The 23,260-nt window shown below is 43.5% G+C and overlaps 1 protein-coding gene across 2 annotated transcripts in view; it reads left to right on the top strand.

The window, feature by feature from the left end:
• rbm33a (RNA binding motif protein 33a) overlaps positions 1-22,944 on the top strand; it is a 30,933-nt gene extending 7,989 nt beyond the window's left edge. The window contains exons 6-19 of one of the 2 annotated variants that reach the window (XM_035536202.2): positions 3,210-3,344; positions 4,475-4,667; positions 4,761-5,023; positions 7,164-7,443; positions 7,825-7,886; positions 10,260-10,383; positions 10,818-11,170; positions 11,531-11,818; positions 12,477-12,758; positions 13,394-13,978; positions 16,176-16,355; positions 16,815-17,009; positions 17,357-17,445; positions 18,049-22,944. In XM_035536202.2, the coding sequence (XP_035392095.1) occupies positions 3,210-3,344; positions 4,475-4,667; positions 4,761-5,023; positions 7,164-7,443; positions 7,825-7,886; positions 10,260-10,383; positions 10,818-11,170; positions 11,531-11,818; positions 12,477-12,758; positions 13,394-13,978; positions 16,176-16,355; positions 16,815-17,009; positions 17,357-17,445; positions 18,049-18,097 (3,078 nt within the window). In that variant the 3' untranslated portion in view covers positions 18,098-22,944. Of the gene's footprint in view, positions 1-3,209; positions 3,345-4,474; positions 4,668-4,760; positions 5,024-7,163; positions 7,444-7,824; positions 7,887-10,259; positions 10,384-10,817; positions 11,183-11,530; positions 11,819-12,476; positions 12,759-13,393; positions 13,979-16,175; positions 16,356-16,814; positions 17,010-17,356; positions 17,446-18,048 lie in introns of both variants that reach the window. The other variant, XM_035536201.2, reaches the window with a different exon arrangement.
• Positions 22,945-23,260: the final 316 nt, after the last annotated feature.

Raw genomic sequence — 23,260 nt, 5'->3', positions numbered from 1 at the left:
TTTTGTAATTGTAATCTACCTTTTAAAATATGTCTTGTAGCATAGCATAATTTAATTTTCAGGTTTTTGTCAACCTGTAGAAAGTGTGTGATTGCCTTATCTAATTCTTTAAAATGCATTCTGGGTATCATTTAGTGGCAAACATTGAAAAAGATAAATACATTTAGGGTGGACCTTCATCTTTATTACATTTATCTGTCCTATTAAAGATAGTGGTAGCCCCTAGTAGTGGTTTTAATCTGGGCTAGTAGTTTCTGATGGCTTCTTATGTGGGAAGGAAGGCTCTGTTGAAAAATCTTGGCAGTACCCAAATATCTGATAATAGTTTTACACCATTTTAAAGGGCACAACACCTGTAGCCATGAAATGAGAGAGAGAGGCATAGCTTCAGTCTTATACTGATTTGTTTATAAACTGATACTTGGTTATATCTCTAAAAGAAAGTACTTTTCAAAGAAACTGCTGTCTTTCATTGTCCACAGTGAAATGCTTGATGTTTTATTGTCCTTTTAATAGACAGCATCTTGGTCTTCAGCATCACATACTGATTTGACAATACTATGGCGGCACTAATGTTGTCAGAAAAATGGTGATCAGTAAAAAAAAAAAAATAAAAAATAAAAAAAAACTGACCAGTAAAATGTTGGTGACTACTTTAGGAAGTATGGAATGCAGTTGAAGAGGAGGCAGATCATGATGATGATTGCCTCCTCATTTGAATTGTTGCCATCTGGGTTATGTTTTCTCACCCCTCTATTCACTAAAGATGGATCTAAATTTAGAATTGTACCACAGACTATTAAGATTTTATACAGGTAAAGTATATAATACTAACCTAATCTGTTGGCAAGGTGTAAGGTTTATGTATGAGTAGGTGTATGACAGTTGGTGATGTTTGATGGGTATGTCTGACGTTTGTCTGTTGGTGACCCTGTGAGGTTTCCGTGTAATTGTACTGCAAAGCAACTTCTCTATGGGGACAAAAGGTGTCTGTCTAAAACCTGTCGTACCAAAACTATTATAGGTGATTTGCCATCTTCAGATCAATACACCATGGTGTATTTTTACACCCCTTTTAAAATATAATTGAGGCTAACCTGGACGCTGGCTGTCCTTTTGTGTCTGTCTGTCTCTTTGGAAGAGTCCTTGATGAGCATGAAAGTTGGAAAGGAGCGAAGAAGGCTGTAAAGGGGACACTACAATTTCACATAAGTCTGACTGCAACACCCCCACCACAGCCATGTTCTGGGGATCCAGGGCTCTGTGTAGCAGTACAGAGACTAAATTGGCTCCGTTATCTCGAGATTGCTGCACGGTTTCCTACCGTGCACTGATGGGGGGGCAGGGATTGTGTGGACAGGTCTTTTGGCATTGCCTGTCATGGGCTCATCTAAGCGGTTCTCCCTTACCCCCAGGGCCTGAATGTTTTGTTAAGGGTTAGAGGGGCCTTATAAGGTGCTTTGTGTTAGGCAAACGCTGCCAGTCCCTGGTGTCTAATGGTGAAGGTCCTCAGACACGATCTGATAAGAGCACCACATGTGAAAAGATTGCTGACCTTCCTTTTAAAGTCACCCTTTTACAGTCCAGAGTAACACAGGATAATGATTGATGAATTTGTTTGGTTTTGCACTTGTTTCATTTGTTTGTTTTGGTCTACCACAGAGGGGTGTATGGAGAAGGGGAGGTCAAGGGGGCAGAGGGATATGTAGATTGTTCAGTGGGGCATCAGGGCAAGGACATTTTGTCTAACACACACAGCATCTAGGATTACTTGGTGACCTTTTATACTTGTGATCCTGTTCTCAGTGGAAGTTGCCATTCTGTTCATACGAGTCCAGGCACACTGTCTATGTGCCGTCTGAGAGTTGAGTATGTGATCTCTCCGTTTACAAGGTCATCTAACTGGTGGAGCTTGGTGTTTGCTGTTGTTGAGAGTTTATATGTGGTACATTTTGAGATTAAGCTGTTTGTCCTGCTGGTGTGTGTCTGTTTGATGCGTGCATGTGTGGACAAGGGAGTGTGAAGGAGACGGAGAGCAATGCGCTCCTGCAGAGGTTCTGATGTTGACTTGAGCAAAGTCGGTGTGGTTGTGTTAGTTGTAATATAGTTATTATAGGTTATTACAAATATTATTACAATATTACAAAAACTAATTCTGGACTTTAGAACATGAACTAGGAGTGAAAAGACTTTGTTGTTTTGTTATCTGGTAGGTGGGGTAGGTGATAGTAGTTTAAAAATTCAGGTGCTGTCAGTATTTAACACTTTCTCAATCAGAGAAATTTTACAAAATTGGTGAGCCATTTTGGCAATTTTTTTTTTACCTGAGAGGAGTGTCTCCTCTTTATTCTCTGCATTTAGCAGTCTTAGATGACCCTGAGCTACTGACGATTATTTTTTGCGAGATTTGATTGCTGACGTTAGTAAGGATCATAGCAGGGAAATTAACAATAGTCTTATATTTACATTCCTGTTAGGGATGTGTGAAGGAGTCCTGTGTGTGTGCATATGTAGAATTGTCATATGAATATCCGATAGTCGTCTGATGATGATATTCTCCCTGTCACTGGGCTGTGTTTTCACCCAGACATGTGCGAGGGGTTTGTATGTGCGCGCTTGTGCATGTATATATAAGGACATCTCAATGATGTTTTTGCTATCACTGAACCGTATGCATGTTTATCTCCTGTTTTCTGTGTATCATGTCAAACATTTACATCTCATTGAATTTCAAATGGGGGCAGGAATAGTAATGAGGCATAGTAATGTGACTGGAATCCCTACTGTTATGCTAATTCAGCAGGGCTCCCTCCAACAACCCCCTCCGTCTCTTCCTGGGTTCTCTCTCTGCCCCCCTCATGTGACGTTAACATTTTCATTCAGATCCATATGGTCTTTGATGATCATCTGTATGTGTTTTCTATAGTGGAATTGTCTTAATGGAAAAAGTCCTGTCTGGTTCTGAAAGCATGGGACTACTACTGTTGATACAGACTGGTTAAAACACCAGGCTCAGATTAAACCTAAATTTAAAAGGATTTTCAAATTTGAATCTCCGCAGTCTTTGCAGTGTAATCTGCAAGTGTCTTTATCTGTGGTGGGGAGAATGGACACTTGCATATTGTAGAAATTATTCTTTGTGTGTGTTTGTGAGAGAACTTGAGAGTTAAAATATAATGTATGTATGTTATGAATGTTATTTCCTACAGGTTGATGACTACTCTGGTGAATATGGTGCAGAGTCACAAGAGGAGCAGACTGACCAGCAGGAAATGCTGGAGGGGGTGGGGCCAGAGGAGGAAGGGGAGGGCCAAGATAATTCCCTGATTACTGAATCTGAGGAGGTAAGGGATGGCCATAGCTCTTCAGCTTTGTATCTAATGTTTTGTGCTTGTTTTTTACACATCTCATCTGTACAGCAATAAAATTACCACAGGAAGAGGCAGGTTTTTATATATATATATATAAAAAGTGGGTTGTAGTTGCTGCAAACCTGACTGTCATTTTTCACAACATGGTGTCCAATTATTTGAAGTTCGTGATTTTGTGGATATGAGGAGTAATGCTTTATTCATCTAGCTGCCATTATGAGGACCTGCATTATCACCCCCCCCCCCCCCCCTTTGAGGTTTTGACGCATTGTCCATGTTAATGGTTGACTCGGTCCTAATATTTAGGATTTTATTTATTTTACACATTAATGCTTCAGTTACTGATATGTGCACTACAATTAATTTGTCAAGTTTAGCTGTCACCTCCCCAGCGTGCTTAATCACGCGCGCGTGTGTACGCACGCGCATACACACATACAAAGTGACATTTGCATGAAAATCTACATAGATAACTAAACAGAGCTAAAATAAATTTTGTGTCTAGTATATTAATGTACAACAGTAAGAGATGTCATTGTGCTAACTAGTAAGGTCAAGACTTTAACTTGCAAATATAACAAGTTCTGTGGCCAAAAAGTTGCAGTTTTTCTTTCTCTCTTCCATACTCAGCTTAGCACAGAAGTGCAAAGGGCTTGAAAAAGGGTCATGAAAAGGCAAACCCTTGTATGGGAACTACTGTCTGATGAAAAAATGTTCAAGCTATATATTTCTATGTGCATCTCACTTGCCCATGAGAGTGGGACAGACAAGCCAACAGCTTCTTCATGGCTAGGGAATTAAGATTAAAAGTGTGGGTTGTTTTTGTTTTTTTTGTGTTTGTGTGTGTGTGTGGGGTTGTTTTTTTTGGGGGGGGGGGGGGGTTAATTTTTTTTTTAATTTTATTATTTTTTTGTTTTGTTTTGTTTTATTTTTGCACAAACTTGAAGAGAAATCCACCACACCACTGAATTTGGCTAAATTGGCCTGTGTTGAGCCCTAACGGGACTGCCATGACAGCATTTCAAGTGGCTATGAACGTGTTTCTGCGTATGTATGGTTGCTGTCTGTGTTGGTGTATTATGGTTCTGTCCTCCTGGCTCCAGGTGGAGGCTGAGGCAGAGCCTGAGGTGGAGATTGAGGTGGAGCAGGAAGCCGATACAAAAGAAGAGTCTGACGAGGATGAGGAAGACAACGAGGAGTCCGGTCGGCAGCGATTCAAAACTGAGCGCAAAGACGTTACTGTGGTCAGACTCTCCGATGCTGCCAGCAAAAGGCGCAATATTCCAGAGACGTTGGGTTCGTTTCACCACAGCACCACAGAAGTCTTGTTTTATCTTTGTACCTTCTTGAGGTTTTCTCACTGGCTGCATTTTCTTGTTTGTTCTCCAGAACTGACAGAAGAAGCAAAAGCAGACTTGCTGGAGTTTGAAGAGAAAGAACGTGTGCGAAAACAGGGCCGTTTTGGAGGGAGGGGCAGAATAGGTGGAGTCGGAGGGAGGGGAGTTCCCTTGATGGGCACCAGAGGCAGGGGAGGAGGGAGAGGCGTGCTCCCTCTGTTTGGAATGGGAGATTTCCGTGGCGATGGAAGTGTTGGAAAAGGGAGGATAAACGAACATAGGCCTCCACTAATGCAGGTCAACTTGGGCATGCAGGTAGGAATTCCATCGTCGCAGCTGTGCCCATTCCTGCTCATCTAAGCTGGGGTGAATCCTGGTGTTCTTTAGCCTAGATGAAGAAAAACACAAAGTCCTAGTGAAGTTTTAGCACTTAGCCAGGGAGCACACGTTTGTGATTTGCAGGTCAGGTAGATCATACGAGGGTGTGGAGCTTGCAACGACTGGAATAAAGGCCCTCTCATAAACACATAGACAGAGCATGATCGCAACACAGATAAATTAAAAACACAGTGTAATACATGAGTAAACTTGCCACCAATACATGAGTAAACTTGCCAAAGCTTGCCACCCTGCTCTCAAACCCTGGCATTGTACATGCTTGCAATATTCAGATGTGCTTTCCTGGATTTGATGTCAAGGGTTCAATATATTTTTGTTTTAATATCATACGATGACTTGTACAATGTAAAACAATCACAGAATACTATTTTTGTTCATATGCAGTCTTGGTTAGAATAAATCTCCGGGTATATCTGCAAATGTAGGAACGAAAGGCTCTACTAGAGCGCATGACACAGACTTGTCATGTCCCATACAAATGGTTCCTGTTCCATCCTATTGCTGCTGCACAATCCCACCTGTGTGTTCTCTGACTCATCCTGTAACCTGTGTACCTGAATGAGATCTCAATGTTCAGGCCAACCACTGCAGAGCTGTTCTCTCTTCAGACACGTCCATGTTAGCCTGGTGCTCATGCAGGTATTTTGTGGTACTTGTAAATGAGGATGCACGTGAGCATGTGCACCCTAACGAGTCCATAGTCAAAAGCTGAACTCGTACTCCTGCAGGCCCGTGAGCTACAGGATGACATTTGGGCTAGTGCACTTTTGAATAATGTCGCACAGTTTAGTAATGTCATGAGTGAAGGCTGGTTGTTATTGCATAGCATGTTAATGTGTTTTTATGAGGTTTGCTTTGTGAGCAAGCAAGTCTGCGAGATTTTCCCAGTGCGTCCCTCCGATAATTTGGAACAAAGTTGGAATTTTTGTAATTTGTCTGAAGTGTTAAATTGTCATTGTGATTAATCGACTAAGTAGAGGGCAGAGGAGTGTGGCACCAGGAGCACTGTAGAATGGAGCCTGACAGCTGAGTATATGACAGCTGAGCCACTGGGCCACAGGTTCTGGGCAGGAAGTTCTGCTGTACATCAAAGCTAGACTGCCCTGAAACACCTGGCTGTCCCAAGCCACTGTGGAGAAGGAGGAGGTGAGAGGGGTTAGCTTTTGGACCACAGGTCTCACACAACGGGCGAAAGCCTCACTGCGATGCAGGAGAAGTGCTCCATGGATCAGCCGCGTCCCAGCCATGGATGTAGGGGCACAGCCTCCTGCCCCATCGGGAAGTCCGTTTGCGATGGGGAAAGTCAATTTCCCCAGCCCTCACCCTCTTATTCATGTTGATATTATGGATTATGCCAAAAAACTTGGCAAGAGTCAATTGAAGTATTATACCAAATTAAATCTGGACTTTGTCTAAGGATTTAGGATCCTTTGCTTATTTTATTATTAAGTATCTGTTGAGGGGGGGTGTAATCCCTTCATTTGTGCTTTCGCCTCATCGGTCCATACTGCACTTTAAAAGAATAAAAAGGAAATGGTTAATTCCTCTTCATCGAGGAGCCAGGCTATGTCATGGCTTGAGTGATGCCACCCATGTGTAAGTGCGTTTGGTGGAGAGGCTTCATATTTTGCGGTGACATGCTTCCACTTACTTTTATTCCCCCCACATTCACTTTGTCACACAAAGTGAAATGCTTTTAGTTGTAATTTAGATTAGCGCATATGGCACTCTCGCCTGCGTCGTCGGATAGGGTGGCGTAAATCCTTGCTGTAGGAGGCGTGTTCGAATGCAGGAGAATTTCTATAACTCCATCATTGTTTGAATGAGTCATTTGCCAAGGTTTAAATTGGGCTGAGTGCAGGCTAATGAGGTATTCCCTTGAGGGTTCCATGAAGCCTGGTCCAGCATTGGATGCTTTTGCAGGATTATAGCAATTCTGAGATAATGATGTATTTGTGTACTAGCACATATGTGCACACAACACAGACACTTTTGAATCTGGTCAGTCTTACTCAGCTACTTTTCTTGTAATCTCTCTCTCTCGCTTAACTACCAGCCGAGAATGGCTCCCCAACAGTCACATCACCATCAGTCTCGCCCGCGGGGAGGCCCAGGCCTTTTCGCCAACCCTGTCGGCCCCCTCTCCCAGCAGCCTCTACAGCTTCTGATGCCCCATCGCTCACCAGGGCCCCTACCGCCACTCCCTAGGCCACAGCCAGAACTACATAGACCCCGGGGGATGAGCACACCTCCTCCACCTGCACACGCCAACCAACAGCCCAAGAATATCCACATCAATCCGCACTTCCGAGGACCATCCTCCTCACCCGTGCAAGGTATGACCTCTGCTTCGTTTCAGATGTACAGTCACCATTAGAAAGGATGTTTCCTGCTGGCTTGAGGCTACGCATTACTGATACTCAGACTGTTGGGTATTTCTGCTTGGTAGTCAGCACATTGGCCCCAAAATTTTTTTTTTCTTCTATAGATTTTTTTTTTTAAGTGAATTGATTTGCAGTGAAATGACCCCTTTTGATTGGGCTTTTCTATCCCGTTATGGGACCTCATCCCTGGCTGTGTGAGGGTCCCAGTCTGGGTGTTGGAATAAACCCTCCCTACCTCCGTCCGAGGGACTCTGTGACATGTGGTCTGGGTGCTTTATAGTGTCAAACGTTTTGGTTTTTAATCTTTCTTTTTTTTCTTCTTTCTTCTTTTAGTTCCATTGATGGCTCCAGCTCAAAACCAGCCCAGACCCAACATTGGACCTCAGAGATTCCCGGTAAGTTAGCGCACTTGACAGCAGATTGTCTAATGGCAAAGTGCAAACATGTTTGAAGGTGGAACTCTGGCATCGGTGCTGCACAGTGTTTGTAATGGACTGCATCCTCCAACCTGGCTGCAGCGAATATAAAATTAATGCTGTCATTCGTTTCGTGACTCCTGAGGTCCAGCTTTTGCTCACCAGGCAAGAAAGCCTCTAGACCTCGTCCCTCTCCGGGTTTGAGGGGGGAAAACATTCTCAAATGGAAATGGAAACCATGAAAATGGAAAGTGGATGTAAATGACCATTTCAGCGTGTGGAAGAGATGAGTGGTCTCTGACACAAGCAGCCCATCCCACAGCTACTGAGGCCAGTGTTAAAGGGATTTATTTCATAGAGGAATACGCGTGGGCTGGTTTTCAGCATTCTCACTCTCGCAGGCTACTACTCTCACTCCCTGTTTCTTACGCATTCTCGCACATGCACACTTTGGTGTTCGGCAATATAAGGTATTGGTTCAACGTAAGAGAGGCAACAAGATTATTTCTTTGTATTGCTCCTAAACTGTGGCGCACGTCCACTAAAACATTTTGTACAGAGGTAAAGTGGTCAGTGCAAGTAAATTTAAAATAAGATTTAAATTAATAAACTGATATTAAACAGCTGTATCTTTTAAAGGGTTGGTTGTTCATCACTGTTCCTTTGTTGCCACTCAGGTTAAAACATGGCACTCCATGGTGGGCAATATGAGGGCCAGGAGAGTGTACTGGATAATGCTGCTGCTCTCACATTTAGAGCCTTCAGCTTTCACAAGACCTGGCTCAGCTTCAAGAGCCATTTTATCCTTATCTGGCCAAGGAGTGCTCTCTCTCTCTCTCTCTCTCTCTCTCTCTCTCTCTCTGTCTGTCTCTCCTCTCTCTCTCTCTCTCTCTCTCTCTTTCTCTTTCTCTCTCTCTCTCTCTCTCTCTCTCTCCCCGACACGTGCACTTACCCCAGATAGATAAATTCCCCCAGCTGCCTGTCTCCCATACCCAGTCTGGCACAAACAGGATGTCATTTAAAATGCCAATGACTAGACAGCCAGCAAATTCTATTAGCCCTCTGGGTACTTGATTAGCATACATTATCATATAGGGACATCTAACCTTACTGCAGGCTGGGCCACTACCTCTCCCACTGTTGAATATTTACAACTAGTTTTTGAATATTAATCACTGCCACATATTTGATTGATGCATTCTGTTTGTGACTTTTGCAGACAATGAACAGCATGCGCAAAACAGAATTGTTATTGTAAACGAGCTATGAGCCTTGCGCCACACCTATTCGTAATCGTAGCTGCCATTAGGTTTTAGCCATCCTCTGACATAACAAGAGCTGCTACACGGGTCGTCTGTCTGTTTTTTTTTGTTGTTTGTTTGTTTTTTGTTGGTTTGTTTGGTTTTTTTTGTGTGCAGGGCAACAGGTAGGGGGCGTGGCTTTGCCGCAGCAGTGTCTATCCTGTCTGTGTTCACCTCTGTGACGTTCAGTCTGCACAGGGCTCTTTTTCCCGTGCAGCATGGATGGCGCGCCTGCACTTCTCTTTCCAAAATGGCTGTTTACCCTTCTGGCTATTTGCTCTTCCGGCTCTTCCTCCTCCGTTTCTTGGCCAGATCAGAACCGGTTTCATATTGACCTAGACTGTGCGTAGACCAGCGAAAGTGTACAACCCCCCCCCCCCCCCCCCCGTTTTTTTTATGTTTGTTTTATCGAGCAAACTTCTGCACCCGCATGGTGGCTGTATTAAGCCTCCATTGTGCTGAGGGGAGCTGACCTTTTGAACAGGGCGATGAAGCTGACGCCAACAGTGCAAAATGCCTAGCTAATCCAACCGATTGACTTTCCGTTAAGCAACTCTGTCTGTCTTCACAAGCGTGCCACACACCGCCGCACCTTTCCCGAAAAACGAGGGATTAAACCCTCAATCGCATCTTAAGGCATTCCTAATGAGCATGCGAGGCGGTGCGGGGCTAAAGCGGCCTCTCTGAATGAAGGTTAATTTCTTAAACGCGAAAGGATGCTTTTAAAGGAAGAAAAGCGATTGCACGCAGGGCACCACCATTCTGTGTGAGGATTAGAGGATCCTTATCTGGCTTTCCCTCAACAAGGTAGAGGATGGATTCGGAATCTTTGGAGTCATGGGTGATGGTGGGAGGTGCGGTGCTAAAAACACCTCCATAATCCGCCGCGCCACCTTTTTATTCTGACTTTCCATTTCTGCAGAACGCACTGGCTCTGCGGAGTTTATTGCATGGCATGCATAGATCCACTGCTGCCTGGAGACTGCTCTCCAGTTTGCAGTGACCTGTATGGTATTGTCTTCTATGTTCCACGTGTCCCATCTCCTGGCAGGGCCCTGTGGACTTCCAGCAGCACCTCCAAGGGAATTTTGTGCAGCCGCAAAGACCCCCTCCCCAGGAGCAGTGGAGAGGGCCGCCACCCCTCCACCAGGAGCGAGACACTTTCTTTGGCAGTGGTAAGGCCAGCCTACAGGGAGCAGATTAGCTTTGTGCAGTGGCTCGGCGTAAATGTCACCCTTGGCTGTAGATTGTGATCTGAAGTCATCCGTTAGAGTAGTGACAGGCTAAGGCCCTCAAGGCCCGCAGCACTGCAGAATTTAGCCCCCGCCATTCAATATGCCCGATTCAGCTAATGGACCGGCTGCTAAGCCCTTTAGGAGCTGGTCTGGTTTCATTAGTGTAGTCCATTAAACTGTGTAGTGCTGGACCTAGGTCTGGCACCCAGTGTTCTATGTAGTATATATTAAAATGGAATGAATTCATGGGGACAGGCTCCTTCCATGTATATGTTTGCCAACCACTGTCTGCTGTAAGGTCACCTTTAGTGCCATACTAATTGTGCCATGCTGACTTTTCTTCCTCATCCCCATTTTTTTTCTTCTCCTTCAAGAGCCACGCTTTCCTGCCCAGCACATGTTCGATCTCCCAGGCCCTGCCCCTCTCATGAATAACAACGTTCTTCCTCTTGGGGGTCCAGGACCGCTGTCCTTCCCCCCACCAGGGGGACTGGGCAGTGCTCCGGGTCCTGGGCTGGGCTTTGGGCCTTTGGCTGTTGGTCAGGGCCAGGGGCCTGGGGGTGGAGGCATGTTTCAGAGAGAGCCCCAGCGAGGCAACCTACCCCCCCACAACGCCGGCCCCCCTGCTCCCCCCGGTCCGCGTGGCTTCATGGGCCAGCACCAGCCCTTCGCCCCACAGCAGCAGGGCCCGCCCTTCAGCCCCCAGCACATGCCCTTTGGCCTGCAGGTACGCCAAAGAGTAAGTCGATTCTCAACCAACCACCACGCCGTGCCCTTCTCACTGGTGTCTGTGCGTGCGTAGAATAGATCTTTTAAGGTGTGTATTATGCCACTGTGGTCCTACTGTTGAGCAACTTTTTATTACAGATCTCAGTCAACACTGCCCTCTTCTGTTCACTCTTTTATGCATGTCTCATCTTTAAGGACACTTGAGTAGTTTAGATAAAATTCTTTTACAATAAGCAGCATGTTTGAAGCTTGCTATATTTTTCTTTGATTTCTATACAGATGATACACAAGTAACTTTAATGTCCTGCTTCCAGTTTTATCCATATTTTTCGTGTGTGTGCGTGTGTGCGTGCTTTAGAGTATAATGCAGCCTCACTCTCAGCCCCAGCACCATGATCCTCCACTGTCCCATGCTGCCTTGCACCAGCATCACCACAGACAGGATGTCCCTCCACAGGGCCACCCACAGCCCCTCCCACTCCCACCCCACAACCAGCACGAGCAGCAGCGCCAGCCTGGCGAGCAGCATCCCATCATGCACCTCTCCCACCCCCCTTTCCGCCAGCCCCTTCAGGGTGGGCCCAGGCAGATGCAGCTCCGCCCCCAAAGTGGACTGCAGCGGAACAACCCTGGCCGGATGAGAATGGTGAGACATTTGTTCAGGGTTATGGCACTTGGCGTATTTTTAAGTAATTTTGTTATTAGTGTTGAATGGTTGTCATGGTATGCTTACAAGTCTCACATTCCTCCCTGTTTTGATGACATCACCTGGTATGGTTAGGAATTGTCAGGCACCTCACGATTTTGCCTTGGTTTTGTTTCTTTTCCTTTACCTGGTGTCAAGTCTTGCTTAGAAATGTTTTTTTTTTTGTTTTGTTTTTTTTAATGGCTCATGTTTATTGGCTTTGCTTCATTGCATTTTTTCCCTAACTGCAGTTGCAGAGAGAAAATCATAGATAACTTCTGTTTGGGAGAGTGTAGTTTTATACTTCTATATATTATATATACACTATAACATAAATGAGAAAGTATTCTGTTGAGCATGCCTTTACCTCATTTAAAAATAACTAACCTCAAGAATAGATAATGAGTCAACTGCCCCACCTATCACCCATTACCTATTTAAATCCATGTACATTTAGCATTGGTTTTTTCCTCACTCTTTTGACCTGGATAAAGTGTAAACCACCAAACACTACAGGTAGTTGTATTTTAAGATGGATTAGACACGGCTGTGGATGCCGTCAGATTTCCTTTGCTTATTCAGAAGTTAAAGTAAACCCTTGGCACTGTGTCGTGTGCAGGTGTCACCTTCCCCCCTGCAGCAGCTGCATAATGCCCCGCAACGCAACAGCAACCTCCGCGAGCTGCCCATCGCCACCAGCCACGCCACTACAGCCCACCCCTCTCAGCCTACCATACCAAGCAGGCCCATTACCAGGGCGGGCCAGGACATGCGGCCCAGTCAGGGGGTGGTGGGCGGGGCTGTTGGCCGAGGGCGGGGCATGGCTAAGTCCATACCACCTACTATCACTTCAGAGACAAAGAAAGCAAGCCCAGTTGCACAGCCAAGCATGGCTGCACAGGTAAACCTGCCACACACACCTGCACAGACAGTCCAGCCTAACACAACCATACACACCTGCACAGACAGCCCAGCCCAATGCTGGGCTGAGGCCTGGATTTCATCGTTCTGAGCTACACTAGCCTTCTGTAGATTTAAAAAGGTACAGCTTGCCTTTTTGTTAGTGTGTCAGTAAAGTTAAAAGCAAACTGATTTTTTTTTTTCACTCATCTGCCACAGATGCTGTGATTTTAAATTTATTAATCTTGTACCAGATTGTGAAGGCACTTCAAATTCTTCATTGGCATGAGTTTAGTTAACTCTATTGTTTCTCTCTGTGCATTTATATTTTTGTATTCATTTTGTGCCTCTTATTAGCGAGGCCAGACAGCAGTTGAAAATATGAAGTAACCCTGTGTGTGTGAGCGCGAGAGAGAGAGAAAAGCACTGTATGATAGGAGTGTGAAAGGATGCACATGTTCAATATGATTTTTGATATGGAGGCAAATATTGGTAAACGAATGATGATGAATCATTTTAGTATTTTGTTTTTCAGTAGTTAATCCCAGATTTGTCTAATTTGGTGAATCTTCTGAAGATGAAATCTGAAAATCGTATAGTAGGCAACTGAGGGGTGTGGGGATGTGTGTGTTTCAGGAGCCAGATGAGGACGAGGAGACACGTCAGTACCGGCTGAAGATCGAGGAGCAGAAGCGTCTGCGTGAGGAGGTGCTGAGGCGGAAGGAAATGCGCAGGCAAATGCAGGCTGGTGTTCGCAAGAAGGAGCTCCTGGAGCGCATCGGCAGCCAGACCCAGACGGCTCTGGCTCCACCCACCGCCTCCCAACCTCCGCCCGCCTCTACCCAGCCACCACAGCCTGTCCCTTCGCTTGCCCCCAATGGTGCTGCCCCGAACACGCCCCCTGCCCTCCGGCCCAGTGTGAAGAGCCGCCTCCAGAGCTCCAGCACTGAACCCCAGACCTCCAGGTCCGAGCCCATCCAGAAAACCCCATGGCAGCAGCAGGGAAGACCCATGAATCCACAGAACCCTCTGAGACAGGGGCCTCCACTCCCAAACTTGCAGAGCGGAGGCGCCGCCCTTGCTGATGCTGAGGGCTCGAGCAACACCCAATCTGGCCAGCCCCAGCCAATCAGACCTGGTGGGAAGAGGACGGTGATGCAACGCACCAGCAGTGCAGGCTTCACCCATATTCCACCAAAAGTGCGAGTGGTCAAACGCTTGGTGAGCAAACACTGTACATGTGTAAGAACACATTGTTAAAGTTCATTCGTCAAACATATACTTTAAAGTTCATATTGTGCAGTCTTTTATTCTCCTCCCCCTTCTCCCTATCCTGTCATTCACATGAAATGTTGAAGTCTTGTGAAAGAGTTGAATCCTTGCTGGAAAAGGATGTCAAATTACTCTTAAAAGGGCCAGAGATTTTGGACGTTACTGCTGCAAGGAGCGACACTAAAGCAACCATCTTTCTGCCAGAGCCACGGCTAAATGAATTGATCCTTAAAATGATCTCCCTGCCTCTGTTATGACATTGTGCTCAAGTGACAGGGCTCTTTAGCTTCTCAGTGCAGACATGGCAGCCTCTTAAAGTCATTAAAGTGAGCCATGTGGCATTTGTGGTTGCGTTTAGTGACAACAGGGTGACATGTTCTAAAGGTTTGTGTCTTCTTTAAGTCATAGTAATCCCAGCAGGACCTTCAAGGCTCCAACGAAGTTTCTTGGGCTCTGCTGAGCATTTCAGGTGCTTGTTTCCAGACGTGACTGCAACTGGCGTCCACTTTAATAGATTGCTTAACGGTGAAAAGCAGACTGCAAAAAGCATTTAGAGGCTTTTAGACACCTTTTTGAGGTCTTGGAGGATGTGTAGAGCACCTTCTCTCCTCGCCATTCTCAAAGCTGAGGGAGATGTATCTCATTTCGGCATGACATGCTGTCGATGAAGATAACTGTGTCAGATGTGCTAATAGAAAGCTGCACAGAGATATGTGCAGTACCTTTTGCTCTGAGAGTCAGAGGGGAGGGGGCAGATCCTGGAGATGGTTCCCTGAGACGTTCTCCCTCTGTCATGCTCTATAGCTTGACAGTGTTATCTATCATTAACCCCCCCCCAGCACAGAGGTGAGTTAGAATAGGTGTCAATCTCAGGACAAGTGCAATTAATCTTCTTCGTCTTTGCGGATATCAGTGTAATAATACCGACGAGAGCTCGAGAAAAAACGGAGATGGCAGTTTGGATGGATTTAGATTTTTTTTTTTCTCCCCCCACCTTCTCTCACCATAAGCTTAGCTCTGCCGATAAGAGCAAATTAAATTTTCATCGGGACGAATCCAAAGGCTGCACGTTGCACAAAAGCAGGGGGTGGGGCAGAGGCTTGCGAGCATCGAGCGCATCACCCCCGCCCCAGAATAATGCAGCTTAGCATCCGCCAGGGGTGGGGTTTGGGGGTGGGGGGAGAGAGATAAGGAGCACTGGATTTTCTATTCAGCTGCATTAATCTATTACCCCCACAGTCTAAGACAGGCAGGAGATAGTGCTTCTGCTCTGAGATGGATGGACACGCATCATCAGGGAGGAGACTGATATGATAGTGATGGCTAGCTTGGCTTTTGAGAGGTTTAGGACATGATTACCAAAGCCTTTTGTGGCACAGGTGGAAATATTTCAGGGACCTTCTCATTAGGTTGATTTGGGGAGTGCAATCAGGGAATTAAGACTGACTGACTGACTATAGTGGGATGGTGAGCCTACCACATGATGGTCCCTGAAGTTAAAAGAAAAGCTTGCTAAGAAAGCTACCTTGAAAACAGTTCCAAGCACCCATGGCCCATACCATGATGGTAAAATTGCTGGTCTAAATATGTATAGATACACTAGGCGTAGCCTTTTGTCTCATTTTAAGCTGCTACTACTTAGTTATTTTTGGGGTGGGGCGGGTGTTCTTCCCTTTTTAGATTGATTTCACTGCTTCTGAAATGTCACTAATAGCTCACTATGCATCATGCTATGTAGATATAGATGCAGATTTTGTTTTGGAATTTTTTAGAGACTCTTCAAAGAAAAAGGGTTGTTCTTTATAATTTTATATATATATATATATATATATATATATATATATATATATATATATATATATATATATAAACTGATTTTGAGATGTGATCAAATGTCTAATCATTGCACTGATGCTGTGTAATTTGCCTATGTATGGTAGTCAAACCAGTAGTGGTATATCTACTGTCTTAAGACACATCAACATCATAGTTTGCTACTATGTATTGGATTATTTTAATTAAGTATTTAATATTCATAATGGCACATGATTCTGAGATTTGTTCAGTCACCTGCCTGACCCCTTGGTACACAGACATCTAATCAAGGCTTTTGTGATTTATGTGATGATGTGGTGGTATTCCACAGGGAGAGGCGGGACCTAACCCCAGCACCCCACCCCAACAACAACAGCAGCAGCAACAGCAACCCATTGGTCGGCCTGCCCCTCAGCAGAGACTTGGCGCCATCAGGAAGGTTACCGTGGCAACGAGCAGTGCACCCCAGCAGCAGGAAGCTGGCTGTGGAATGGCAAACCAAACTAACCGAGTAAGTCTCACAAATGCACATCAACACCCATGCTTAATTAACACATTTTATTTAAAGCTCATGTTTAAGGCAAAATGGTTTTAGACAGCTCTCCATGTTAGAGTCTCCCCTCATTTGTTTCTCATGGGTATGGACCTGCATCCAGGATTGCAGATTTCCCTAATAATAAAGCATTGATGGCTGACCCCCCCCCCCCCCCCCCCCCCCCCCAAAAAAAAAGAGCAAGACTTTACCCGTGTTGAGTCTTTCTCTAGTAAAGTGTAACCCTTTGCTTGGCTGTGGCTCTCCTCACTGGTGTTCAGGCGAGAGACTGAGTGATTGGAGCTTCTAAACCAGGTTTTCCACTAAGCCCATTGTACTGTGTGGAGTAAGAGCATCACTATGTGCTTGTGTGATCAAGTGTCCGCCCGCTTCCTTACAGCCCCTCACCCTTCTCATGCCATCCTGTCACTTGCACAGGTTGTAGTTCCGGGTCTTGGGCGGGGCCGCGGTGCTCCAGGGGGTCGCGGCGGAGGGCGCGTGATGATGCCAGCAAACCGGCAGAGCCCACGAGGCCCAGACCTCCAACCCAGCACTGTGTCCATCGACGGTCTCTCCTCCTCCACCACGGAAAAGCAGATTAAGAACCTGCTCAACTCCATTGGCCCCATACAGGCAGGATACCTGCACAACACCGACAGAAGGGCAAATTTTCTTTGTCCACATTACGATTGTGTTATGCCCCTTGATCTGATAAGCGTTCTAAAGAATACTTATCAGGTGTGATTGTGGTTGAGAGTTTAGTTATTTCTGTTGGTCCTTACTTTTGGTTTTCTCACAATAACCTTTAAAAAGATAAGCTTTAGGAAATGTATTAGTAAATATTCATGTTTACGTTAAATCAACACTGTCACCTTGCTGATGATTAAGGACCAGTTTGCTCTGGAATGCAATAGAATGCTGACACCTAGTGGTAGCATGGTGTAGCTCTGGAAAACCTTGTGTTCCTTTGCTCTGTTTAGATGTTTAAAATGCTTCCGCAGCAGAGGAAGGCGATTGCCAAGTTTGTCAACCCTCAGCATGCTCTGAGTTTTCAGCATAGCTTCCACAGGTGAGCTACTGCTTTGTCTCCTATGTAAAGTAAGTCTAGAAGCAGTATGGTTGATATGTGGTAAGGGCTTTTAATAAGAGCAAAACTGCTCTGGCATAAACATTTGGATTTGCTAGACTAGTAAAGGTCAGGCCTTATGATTCTTCTTCTCTCAAGATTGTAAATTCACTTAATTCATAAAGTAATTTAAAAAAATGTAAGATAGTACCAATTAGGTCACATGAGAGATATTGGAAATCCTCAAGACTAGGCTAGGCCTGGACCTCATTACTGACACTCAGTTTTGGCAGCTGCCTTCTCATATATATGGAGATACAATAGAAGTAGTTCACTATTCTAACTGAGCAACATTTTGTAGAAGAACATTAAAACTAATCTATTTTATGTACTTTCAGTGTAAATATATTGTGTGTGTTCATGCTTTGTTACTTAGAGCTTATTATGTTTAAGTTGACAGGTTGTGGCCATTAGCTCCTCTCCATAATACCCTCTGTATGTTGCACACTCATCCCCAGTCCAAGCTTCAGGTGCTTGACACCAAGTTGAAGCACTGTTGATTTCAAAACCACTGCTCTCCCATAACCCCGTGTTCTGATCATGTAGGCACATGATAGACTTGTCCCATATTGACGTGACCATTATTGATGGCTGAGGAGAGTCGAGGCTATGTGGAGAAGTCACGGGGCATCTGGGACAAGCCCACTGCTCAGAGGAAGGCCAGGCTTTGCTGGAAAACACTCGCTGTACTAAAATGATCTGGAGGTTGGAACAGAGGCAGTGAGTGCTGAAAACACTAGTCGGATCAGCCCACTCTGGGACAACATGACTCACTGCGGAAAACTGTTCTGCTGTTTTGTCCAAAGCAGTTATGTACTTTGTAGTGTTTCATTCCGAAATTGAGTGAGATTTTGAGAAGTAGTTGTGACTGAAAGGACACGTGACTGTTTGAATCAGTAATTCAGACTAGACAAAGGTGGATGTTTTTAAGTGAACCTGCGTAGTGACGCTTGATAATGGTTGCTCCCATCCTGATTCTCCTTGAGGTTTACAGAGAAAATTGTTTTGAAGACACGTTCTTGGATAGGTGGCTTGCCTTTTGTTTGGGGGGGGGGGGGGGTCTTCTTTTTTTTTTTTTTTTTTTTTTGCTTTTGTTTGTTTTTAATCACTTTTTGGGTCATGAATTTAAGCTTCATAGGGTAGACTGAAAAACTATGGTATTTTCATAGCATGGTGCCTTTTACCACCACTAGAGGGCAGCATGTGAATGTAAATGTTGTCCCTGTATATTGCTCCCTGGGGTGGGTCACAGCTCCTGCCATCAGTGTTCCTCACTATCCTCAACACTGCGCAGGTTAATGAAGCAACTTGACCAACCAGGACTGAGTTAAAGAAGTGAAGCATTGTTATTTACCCCTCATCGGTTCTGTTGCTTGGCTGCTATTAAAATTAGTTCATACTGGGTGTTACAGTGGAGAGCTTTATCTTATAATTGCTGGTGAAGTTTACATTAATCAGTTTGGGTTAAGGACTTAGGCTGGTCTGATGGATTCTTGTGTTTATGGGGACCACCAAGTTTTGCATGTGGTTTCAGTCTTCAGTTAGCTATCTGAGTGAACTCTTCAGCAACATAATCCATTATGATTCACTTTTTTGTTGCATTTTAATTTTGCACACTAAAGTGGTGTATGTTTAGTGTTTGGGTTTTTTCCTAAGTTACAGTGCTTCAGTTGTCAGTTACAGGTTGATCTGCCTTTGCAGGTTGCCACACTGCTTAATGTAATGATGAATCCTTTTCAGATTTTCATATCTAATACGTAATGCATGTGATACAGTGGTTGGAGAAAAGTAGAGGATTTTGCCAAATCCGGCAGTGCAGTGTTTTTTGGCCACTCCAGGCGCTTGTTGAATCTTATCTGCTTCAATTGTTGGCTGACATGTTTAAGAAATGTATTTTCTTGAAATAAGAAACAAACCCTGGTGTCCCTCTGTCTTGATGTGGAAACTACCTCCATAGCATTCATAGATCATAGCTGTTTCAATAGGAAAGTATGAGGTTGGTTCATTTCAGTTGTTTTTTTTGTGATTTTGGGCACGCTTTTGTGGTCAGTCTAATTTTTTAAAGGTGTGTTTTCCTGAGTCGACAAGTTTAACTGAGGATTCAAACATTTAACATGTCTGTGTTCAGACAGTTTGATCATGATCTATCAACCAGTCAATGTGTCTGTAGCACTGTGTTTGTTAAACAAACATGGTAAATGTATTTATTTTTTCCTCCAAATTTAACTTGGGCAGCTGTGCTACAACAAGACTTTTGCAAAGCTGACTGGATCGATGCTGGTAACTGATGTTAAATGCTGGCTAATTCTGATTGGAGATTTTGGATCTTTTAATAATATGTCATTTTTAAAGCTCTACGCTATACCTTGCAGATGCACTTTTCAGTCAAGTGAATGTGGGTCAGTCCCTCTGAGGGACTTGGTGTACATTACTAGCTGTTGGATTATTGGCATGTACACATCAGTCCTTTCCTCTCTTGTGTCTTGTACTGCGCCATGATTTGTGGTCCCAGTATTAGATTTTAAAAGGAATGGGGGGTCATTTTCAGCATAATTTATGACTTACTCAGGACCCACTCATAATTCCTCCCATTTTTGTCATTCAGTGCTGTTTCTCCCCATGTTCCATTAACCGTATGAATCAAACTTTGCCTTGCTTTCTGACCAATCATTGGCAAGTATACTGGTGCATTACACGTTTCCTCTATTGCCTGACTGCTGTTCCATGTGTTGTGCTCTCCCACACATTTTTCTCTCTGTTTTAAAACCTATAGTGTTGAATACATTCATCTAGACATAACTGTGTGCTGGGAGCAACTATTATCAGTGTTCATGATATATAACTAGTTAGTAGCTTTACATAAGTAACAACATAGTCTTGGAGGCAAGTCCGTCACTTTGACTGTGAAACTAATTCCTGTGTTTTTTCTTTTTTATAATTTTATTACTGTTTGGAGGTGTGTTTTTTTTTTGTATGTAAACACTTAATCACCTTTGTTTTACATGTTCTGTTAATGAAGAGCATAGGCCAAGGGATTCTCTTTTGGCTAGCCTATTATTTGAAGACATTTTAAAGATGAAAAATAAAAGATGGCCCTGTGCATACCATGTAATTATGGGGTACGTGAAGCCACTGAACTCTCTCAGAACGCAGCCGTCTTATTTAGTGTGTGTATGGGAAGGGATGCCTCTTCAAAAGGTGATTTTTATTTTATATATATATATATATAAAATAAATATATACTTTTTTTTTTTACTTTTTTTTTCCCCCCCTGTTCCATTTGTTTACTACTAAAGCCATTTGGAGTGCAGCATCTCTAGCCATCCACCCTACTGTGTGTTCCAGAGCTGTGTTTTAAATGTCCACGCTAAAATATTAAAATATCATTTTACAGTTTGAAGAGATGAGAATTACCTATAACAACTATCCCTTTCCAGTTTTCAGGGAAGTTTGGATATTTTTTGATGTTGATTTGCATTTGAATCTAGTCTAAAGAAATGATGATTTGCTTGACATTTAAACATGAGTTTAAGACTATTAATATTCACTTAGGGCTAGTATTTACTGCGTAAAACAAAACATTGATTCGGTGTGACAAATAAGTAGTCCATGGTTAAAGGTTTTGACTTAATATCTTGTCCACAGGTGTTGTGTTCTGTCTCATGCTTTGGTAACTTGGTAAGATGATGGACTGATGTATGTGATGAGCACTACATGCATGCCTCTCAGTTTTGTCCTGTGCTCCTTTATTTGGTTTTTCTTTCATTGAACCAAGATCTTTATTAGATTACTCAGGTCATGCTTTTCTTGAATTGCACTTTGTCTGCCTGAATTTGGAGGCTTGTTTAATAGCTTTTCCAGCATACATCCCATGGATGTTAAATGTACCAGCTGTGCTGATTCATTATATAAGACACATTTACTAATACATACAATTTAATATTAACTGATAAGATTTTGTTGTCTTATCAAAGAGGAACAGTGGTTCATATTGAACCTAGAAGTAACTTCATTAGAAGTCTGTGCTTGAATGTGTTTACTAAAACCCCTCACATATGACTGCTGGTGGTGCAAAAGTTTAGTGGTTGAGTTTGTTTTTTTTAGGGGGGGGGGGTGCAGTGTTTTTGTTTTTTGTTTTTTTGTTTGTTTTTTTTGTTTTGTAATGTTTTAAAAGAAATTGTGTCCTGTTCAGGTATAACCCATCTGGCTGAAGCTGTAGCTTCCTTAACAAGGCGGAAACTACCATGTGGTAGTTTTGTTCTCTCCAAGTGATCTGGCCAATTCCTTTGAACATTTTATAGAATTTTAAAATTACCTTTGAACCATAACAGAGCCATTGTTTCAGGATTCTGTTTATGCTAGTAACATGGAACTAGTTGGCTAGATTTAACCAGTTATAGCTTTTTACTCTATAAATGAAACACTTTATAATCCTTTGATGTTTTACATTGTATTTTTTTCTTGTTGACTAGGTGGCAGAATTTACTTTAAAATAAAAAATTTTCTCTCTTTCAGGAAGGATGTTTCCTAAAAGGATAGAAGTTCCCAAAGGAGGGTTATTCATAACTAAAGGTCTATTGGTCCTATTTTTGTAAAAACTTAACTTTACCATTGATTACACGTTTTAGCTCCACAATGCAGCACTCTGCTACATAAAAGTATTGGGGTCAGTTCAAGATTTTAATGTAGACAGTAAGATTATGAAAAGCCCTCCTTTTGATTTCTGTTTAACCAGTATCATGTCTGTCCACAGTTTACCTGTTTCCAGCCAGTCAGTTTTTCCTCTAACAAGTATGTATTTTTCAACAGGTGCTCATCCTAAGTGCCCAGCTCACCAGTCTCAGCAATCCTTCCTCTCTCTCTCTCTCTCTCTCTCTCTCTCTCTCTCTCTCTCTCTCTCTCTCTCTCTCTCTCTCTCTCTCTCTCTCTCTCTCTCTCTCTCTCTCTCTCTCTCTCTCTCTCTCTCTGCTGGTATGGTACAGGGTCCCTATGGCTGCTGTTCTAACTCTTTTTTTATTAAGCAGGGAGGACCATGACTCTGGATTTCCTTTGTTTGTTTACCCAAATCCGTGGAAGTTTTGCATCACTGAGACCACACCCAAGCGGGGTCCAAAGTTCAGAAACTCTCAAAGCCCCAAGCGATCTGTACAGCCTTACTGTTATACAGACAAGTTCTGCATTGTTTTGGACTAAAGGAAAACCACATTTTAGTTTGGAGTTGTTATTGTACAAAGCAGATGTATTGTAGACTGCAAAAGCATGTGTAATTCTGTAGATGTTTGTTACTGTATTGACTGAACAAGCTAAAATGTTTGAAATACTACCAAGAACATTACATGCATTGAATGTGTTCTCATCCTTGTTTGGTAATCAAAAAGGAAAGCCAATACAGCCTGTATATCTAAACCATTTTAAAAGTAATAAATCCAAGCTGTTTCTTAATTGTTTGTGTGTGGTGCTTTTTAGTGAATCTAAATAAATATTCTTGACGACTAACCCAGATTAATCTAACAGGTATTTGTCAACAGCATAATAAATGCCTCAGATTCTTTGTTGCGGTCTTAGAAGAATGTTACCATACTGCTTACATAAAAGCTGTGTTGTGTACATCATATATTCAAAGTAGTTATAAGGACCCGAAATGTTTGCGCGTGTGCCCTTTTCGAAGAGAAACCGCAGTCATAGGTGATTTGCCTCCTGGGTAAATGTTTGAGATGAATGATTTGAAATTTAGCGTTATGCAACCTTCATTTTCTAC

Source organism: Electrophorus electricus, chromosome 20 (assembly GCF_041902795.1).
Source record: "Electrophorus electricus isolate QZ-2024a chromosome 20, ASM4190279v1, whole genome shotgun sequence".
Classification (NCBI taxonomy): domain Eukaryota; kingdom Metazoa; phylum Chordata; class Actinopteri; order Gymnotiformes; family Gymnotidae; genus Electrophorus; species Electrophorus electricus.
The sequence above is the reverse complement of the archived record's forward strand: the minus strand, read 5'-3'. Positions and strand labels throughout refer to the sequence as shown.